This window comes from Arachis ipaensis, chromosome B01 (genome assembly GCF_000816755.2).
Source record: "Arachis ipaensis cultivar K30076 chromosome B01, Araip1.1, whole genome shotgun sequence".
NCBI classification, from domain to species: Eukaryota; Viridiplantae; Streptophyta; class Magnoliopsida; order Fabales; family Fabaceae; genus Arachis; species Arachis ipaensis.
The window spans coordinates 10,447,658-10,455,366 of NC_029785.2; the positions used below are offsets into that span (position 1 = coordinate 10,447,658).

At 41.8% G+C, this 7,709-nt stretch overlaps 1 protein-coding gene across 1 annotated transcript; it reads right to left on the bottom strand.

Annotated features, from left to right (window-relative positions):
* Positions 733-4,637, bottom strand: LOC107646128 (WAS/WASL-interacting protein family member 1-like). The gene is made up of 3 exons (XM_016350324.1): positions 4,598-4,637; positions 2,963-3,076; positions 733-1,268 (listed from the first exon to the last, which is right to left on the bottom strand). The coding sequence occupies exons 1-3, from the start codon at positions 4,635-4,637 to the stop codon at positions 733-735; spliced, it is 690 nt and encodes a 229-aa protein (XP_016205810.1).

Below are 7,709 nucleotides of genomic sequence, written 5' to 3' on the forward strand. Positions count from 1 at the left end.
TTAAATTAGAATTTCATTCTTATTTCAGTCTCTATCTTTAATTTTACACCAAACACAATACTGAAACTTATTTCAGTTTTTGTCTTTCAGTCTTCAGTCTCTATCTCTTTTCCAAACGCTATCTTTATGTTCAAAATTAAGCAATGAATGAATTTATATCTTAATTTTACCTAAAAACTATGCTTTAGGATAATTATAAAGCTTTTAGATTTCATTTATTATTTAGATTAACTAATAAAAAATTTATATCATACATTAGAAATAGGGATAAGTATGATTTTGGTCCCAACGTAGAGGCCGAAAATCGATTTCGTCCCCAGTCTTTTTTTGCTACAAAATGGTCCCTAAGGTTTCAGTTTGTTTTAAAATCGTCCTTCGGACGAAAATACCCCTCCCTCCCCTCTTCTTCCTCAACACCCATCTTCTTTCTCAACATTAACCAGCAGCAGATGCACAAACACAGAAACAAAAGCACAACAATGGATAACAACAAGCTCAACCAGAAGCGGAAAAGCAGCAGAAGCAAAAAATAATGAAACAACAACCAGATGCAAAAGAACAACAACAACCATGGATCTTATATACAATTAAGCAGCAATTCAGAAACAACAACAATAATTCAACAACAACAACAATTCAGCATCAACTTTCAGCAATTCAATAACCTAAAATCAACTAACAGAAAATTAAAATCCAGCTAAACTAACCCAGAATCAAATCAAGGAACTAACACTAACCAAAAACAGAAATTGAAAGCAAAATGATAACCTGGATTATGAAAATAGAAAACAGAAAAGAGGGGATAGGGGAAGCAGTGGTGGAGCGCCGACGGTCTGGGCATGACGGGAAGGGGCTGGAGGGAGAGTAACGGGCAATAGTGGCTCTGATTCCTTCTGCGACAGGGACTAAGAGAGGGGAAGCAGGGAGGCTCACTGGCGGTGGTGGTGGTGAAGAAAAGGAGGCTCCACGTTGCTGCGTGGTGGTGAAGCAGGGGAGGCTCCACGTTGCTGCACCATTGTGAAGCAGAAGAGGCTCGCCGGCGGTGAGCTCTGGTTCGAGGAGATCGTCCGAGACAGGGAAGGAGAGAAGGAGGGGAGAGGGTCGCGTTTGCTCTGGGGTTAGCGCGAAGGGAAGAGGAGCAGCGGCGGCGGCGGGACGGCGGCTTCCCTTCCCCCTTTCTTCCTTTCCCTCCCCCTCACCCTGTTTTATCTTAATTCGCTCCTCTCTTCTCTTTCTCTCTCCCTTGTTAGATATAAAGGCATAGTATCCTATAATTAATATATAGATATACTATTTTATAGACGATACTAATTGATCTAAATTGATTCTAATGATTCTCTAACATCCCCCCTCAAACTCAAGTGGGAGCTAAGGATACCAACTTGAGTTGGGATAACAAAGTCCGGAAACGAGTCGGGTGATGAGCTTTCGTGAAGATATCAGCAGTCTGATCTAGTGTTCTAACAGCGATGAGACGAACAGCATCAATAAGGATACGTTGCCGAACAAAGTGACAATCAATCTCAATGTGTTTGGTGCGTTCATGAAGCACATCATTATGGGCGATCTGAATAGCACTGCGGTTATCACAAAAAACATCAGTAGGGGACGACTGAGGAGCACCCAGATCTTCGAGAAGCCAACGAACCGAGATAACTTCAGCAGTGGCGTCAGTGAGGGCACAATACTCAGCTTCTGTGCTTGAGCGAGCAGTGAACGTTTGCTTCTTAGCACGCCAAGAAATGAGAGCGTCGCCAAGAAACAAACAGTAACCAGTAGTAGAACGACGATCAGTGGGATCACCAGCCCAATCAGCATCGGAGTAAGCCTGAAGAGACAAAGAGGAATGGGCAGAAAAATAAAGGCCATGAAATAGAGTGCCTTTGATGTAGCGAAGAATGCGAAGAACTGCCGCATAGTGAGTAGTACGAGGAGCTGACAGGAACTAGCTAAGTACATGAACCAGATAGGCGATGTCTGGTCGGGTAACAGTCAAGTAGACAGGACCACCAACTAACTGTCGATAGAGACTCGGATTATCCAAAACAGTGCCATCCATAGGGGTAGATCGAACATTAGGCTCAAGAGGAGTAGACTCAGTGCGACTATCTGTAATCCCAACTCGAGCAAGAAGATCTGAAGCATACTTAGCCTGAGAGAGATAGATGCCATCATCGGTGGAGATGACCTCGAGACCAAGAAAATAGCTGAGAGAACCAAGATCTTTCATCTCAAAGGTACGGTGAAGTGAGGCTTTGAGATCAGAGATACCATCAACATCATCCCCAGTAATGATCATGTCATCAACATACAAAAGTAGAAGAACAAATCCACGTTCACTTTTACGAATGAAGAGGGCATTCTCATGAGGACTAGAAGTAAAACCAAGACTGCATATGGTAGTACTGAACTTGTCAAACCATTTACGAGGAGCTTGCTTAAGTCCATGAAGTGCCTTGCGAAGGAGACAAACCTTATTAGAAGGACAAGGATATCCCGAAGGTGGTTTCATATAGACTTTTTTTTTTTCAAATCCCATTAAGAATTACATTCTTCACATCCATCTGACTGAGAGACCATTTTTTAACTGCGACAATGGCAAGAAGAGCTCTAACAGACGTAAGACGAGCGACATGAGCAAAAGTCTCTTCATAATCAATACCATACTCTTGCGTACAACCTTGAGCAACCAAGCGGGCCTTATAACGATCAATAGAGCCATCAGAGCGAGTCTTGATCTTGTATACCCATCTACTGCCCACAACTTCCTGATCAGAAGGAGGATCAACCAAATTCCAAGTGTGTGCTTTTTCAAGTGCCTGTATTTCTTCCTGCATTGCTTGTTGCCAATTTGGGTTTGAGGAGGCTTCTCTGAATGACTTAGGTTCATGTTGATGAAGGATAGTATAAAAGCAATGGTAATCAAGAAGATAAGGAGGTGGATTCCTTACCCTAGAAGAACGAGCGGGAGGAGGAGGTATGACGGTAGGAGCAGGATCATCGTCTGGTCTGGAGTCATCAGGAGATGGAGAAGGCGGAAGAACAGGAGGCTGTGGAGGGTCACTCGAGATAGAATCTGTAGAATAATCACTAGGAAAAAGATCAACATTGGGGTTAGTAAACAAAGGTGATTGAGTAGTAGGAATGGACTCAAAGGATGAGAACCGAGAAAATATGTGGTGCTCCCAGAAGGCAACATGACGAGATATACGAATATGTTTAGAGAGAGGATCCCAACAACGATAACCCTTGTGTTAAGTGCCATAACCAAGGAAACAACACATACAAGCCTGAGGTTCAAGTTTACTATGTTCATGAGGCTGAAGAAGAACAAAACATACACAACCGAAAACTCAAAGAGAACTATAATCTGGGGAGGTATGATAAAGACGCTCAAAGGGAGTCTATTGATAACATGAACAGCAGTAAGAACAGCTTCACCCCAAGTACGCTCAGGACACGAAGAAGAAAGGAGCATTGCACGGATGGAGTCAAGAATGTGACGGTGTTTGCGTTCAGCTCTACCATTTTGTTGAGATATACCAGGACAAAAAACTCAGACAAAGTACTATGTTCTGCAAGAAAGGCTAAGAGTTTGGAATCACGGTATTCCATAGCATTATCACGTCGAAAAACCTTAATGACCTTGGAAAACTGAGTTTTAATCATAGTAGCAAAGTTGATATAGATCTGAGGTAACTCATGGTGATTAGTCATCAAATAAACCCAAGTAAAACGAGAATAATCATCAATGAAAACGACAAAGTATCGAGCTCCGCCCATAGAGGTAGTGGGAGCGAGGCCCCAAACATCAGAGTGAATGAGATCAAAAGGAGAGCAAGCAAGAGATGAATTATTGTAAAAAGATAAAGTAGGTTGTTTGGCAGTTTGGCAAGAAATTGATGCCATAAGTGGAGGGTAGAGAAAGAAGAAGCAGCATAGAGATTTGGTACAGGAGGAATATGAAGATTCTCGAGTTTAAACAACCTTCCGACCTTACGTTCAGTCTCGATGATTTGTCCCGTCCGAGGATCCTGTACACGACAACCAGAAACGAAAAAAGTGACTTCAAAACCCAGATCAACAAGTTGACCAACAGAAATAAGATTGAAGTTTAATTTGGGAATATAATAAGTATCAGGAAGAGTAAGAGTTGACTGGGATATAGAACCCTTGTGTGTTGCGTGCAAGAGGGAGCCATTTGTAATATTGACAGAAGGTCCATTTGTAGTGGTAGACATGGACGAGAAAATATTACGCAATGGAGACATGTGATTAAAGCAACCCAAGTCAAAGTACCATTTAGAATTACCTGAAGGGGTGGAAAAAGTAGCAGGGGTATTACTAGAAACAGAGAGAAGACGCTGGAGAAGTGATGCAATATCAGATAGAGAGATGGGAGACGAGTTGAGTGGATCAGGACGTGGTGGGTGAGTAGGACAGGTAGTAATTAAATGTCCCGAGAGCTTGCAGTAACGGCAGAACAGTTGTGAACAATGGTAGCTAATATGACCTATCTGGTGGCATGTGCGACATTCAACAGAAGGACAGTCGGGGAAGAGGTGCTCAGAATAGTTACAGTTTCGACAGAATTTACCTTTTCTGTCGGTGGCAGCAAAAGCATCTGGCTTTTCCATGATAGTAATCACAAAGATCAAAGAGAGAAGAGAAAATGGAAATTTCAGAGCAGAAAATGAGAAATCAGAGTGCAGAATCGGAAAGAGCTCACAAAAAAATCTTAGGGAGGATCCCGCTTGTCTGCCACGTCAGCAGTGACGTCAGCGGAGCGATGACACGTGGCGGCGCTTGAGAGGAGCGACAGGCCACATTGGCGATGAGGTGGACTGCGGGTGGGCAACCGGGTCGGGTCGGGTCGTTCGCGGGTTACTGGAGCACAAGGATTGTGTCGCGACATGTGGGAGCGCGAGGATCGTCCGATCGGCGCCGAGATCCAACGGTTGCTGAAACTTCTGGAAGGAGAAACAATTGAGGTGGGCAGCAAGATTCCGGCGGCGCGTGAGGGCGCGTCCGGTGGCTTCTGGCGGCGATCTCGGCGGCGTTGGAAAGCTGACGAAGAGAAGAACACGATGATGCCGGAGGTGATGAACCAAAGCGTCAAAAACAGATCGAAAAACGAGAGCAAAGAGGCACTGTCGGAAGAGAAAAACAAGAAGGCTATGAACAAAAATTCATTGAAAAAAAAAACCTTAGGCTTTTGATACCATGTTAGATACAAGAGACCAAGCTAAGGAGAATATTTCTGTGTATTATTCAGTGTGCTGAAAGGTACAATATACAAGGAGTATTTATAGGTGCTAATGAATCATAGTAATAAAGGCATAATATCCTACAATTAATATACAGATATACTATATAAATATAGACGATACTAATTGATCTAAATTGATTCTAATGATTCTCTAACAATATACAATTAATTATATATATTAAGCAGTTGCAGTAGATTGTGGTGAAGCTTCCTCTATGACTATTTGCGGTGGTTGATCTTCATGACTGGCTTGCGGAGAAGCCACCGCAGAAGAGACAACTTGTGGTTGATCTTCACCAGTAGAATGTGCTGAAGCTTCTTCAACAGTTCCAAAAGGTGGAGGTTTATTATTATAGACTAGATAAATATCGAAAATTACGTGAAAATGAGCAAAAGCAAGTCCAAGAAAGCTTAAGAGGAAATTTATGGCCATTAGTTTTACAATAAAAGCATGGCTAAATACATAGAAGCAGCAAATTCGGTATATTGTGGGCATTGGAATGGCATGTTGCATCACAGCAAGGGAACCCCAAGAAACCAACTTGTGTACATCTCCATTCTTTATATCGTCTAATAAGAACGGGTAGAGAACACTTACAACAGTCCAAACTATCATTATGATTGTTGTATGAGCCTTGATATGGATTATCAATGAGTAGGATTGCCTCGAAATGCTTAACAAAGTGAGTAGGAGCCCAGAGAGCATAGGAATGCATGCACCGCATATAAGGATCTTTAAGGAGTCCCCGAATAAATGATCGGGGAGGCTGAGAGCGGTGGAGAGATGAATAATTATAGTAGAAGCAACACCCAGAAATCTCCACAGCTCTTGCTTGGGCGGTGGGAGTGCAAGGCATTTTAGTTCGTCAATCAGATTGCTATCAGTGGCAATTAGGAAATAACTGAAACTTATTCCCATAACACCTAACAACATCTTTGTTTTCATCAACTGCGCTGTAAGAACTCCACAGAAGAAATACAGCAATTCCTCGAATCCACAGCAAAACGACATGATAGCAAAGGCAAAACAGGAGACCACGCTGTATGCGTCTGGTGTCCCTTTCGAAGCTTTATCGGAGTAGAAGGAGTACACCGTGGTGGACGCCCAAACCAAGAATGTCACAGGAACTCCTCTGTGTTGGCCAAGAAAACTTACTTGTTTGGCAAACCAAACGAGGAATAAAACAATAAGACTAAACACCATATAAAGAATGATCTTTAAGGCGTTCCACTTTCCAAATAGGTCGTTGAAAGAGGAACTCAGAGCGTAACACAACAATCCAACTATGGCCGAAGCAATACTCAAAGCAAATCTCCATACCTCTTTCCGAGTAAGGTTGATGAGCTCAACGAATCCACACACTGCAAAAGTAAAAGTCAACGCTGACGCTTCTTTTTCGGTGTGCAGTTTGATGAACAAAAACAATCCAATCACACTTGAAACAACACTGCCTGCAAATCTATATACTTCTTGCTTCGTCAATTTGATGAACAAAGCAAATCCAACCATAGTTGAAGCCATCAAATAAAACAAATACTCATCATCTTCGTATGACAATTTCTTGGGCAAGCCCGAGAATGTCATCTTTTTCAACATTCAGATCAAATTACTTTCTTATGAATCCCAGTCAGTATTTAATTTATGTTCCTTTTTTTGGATGTTTTTCCGCCTAGTAGCACTAAGCTTTTCATTTTATTTAAACTTTTCCTGCGGTGAAGTCTCCAAACCGTGTTTTTTGACTTTTTGTCTTGGAAGCAATTGAATAAGAACTAAGAAGAGAGATAGTATATTGTACAAGGACATCTGTGGTGGCGAGACCAAAACAGTGGCTAAGGTGGCCAGGACAAATGTCGAATCTGAAAGGAACACGTGGCACTTTTCAAGAGAGTAGACCAGAAGAGTTAATTGGGTCAAGTACGATGAAATCGTTAATGGACATGGGTAAATAGTTTGAATCTCTAATCAAAATTAATTAAACTTCTAACTGAGAGAAATTGCTAACAGAGAAACACGAGTCCGCGACGGAATTCAGGTGCGCCGGCCAAAAAAGACCGTCAGCATGGCTTACGTTAACCTGAGCGACGCCGACGGGAGAAGTGAGAGGAAAAGGTTAGGCTAGTCCGGCAGCTACGGCACCGTATGGCCGACGCCCACGGAGAGTATCTGGGCGATGGAGAACGGGAGTTTCAGTAGCTGATAGGGTTCAGTGTGGGTCTGTCTTTATTGTTATCAGCTTTTTATTATTAAATGCTGGATTAGTTTTGCAATTTTTATTTAAGTATTTATCCATAAATTATTGCAGAATTTGCACTTTTTAAAATTTTAAAAAAGTTGGGTTACAAAATAAGTTTTTAATATTATTGTTACATTTTAATTATAAAAAATACTATTAAAAAGTTTGATTTTCACCTCTCTCTTTATAAATTAATTTAAAATTTA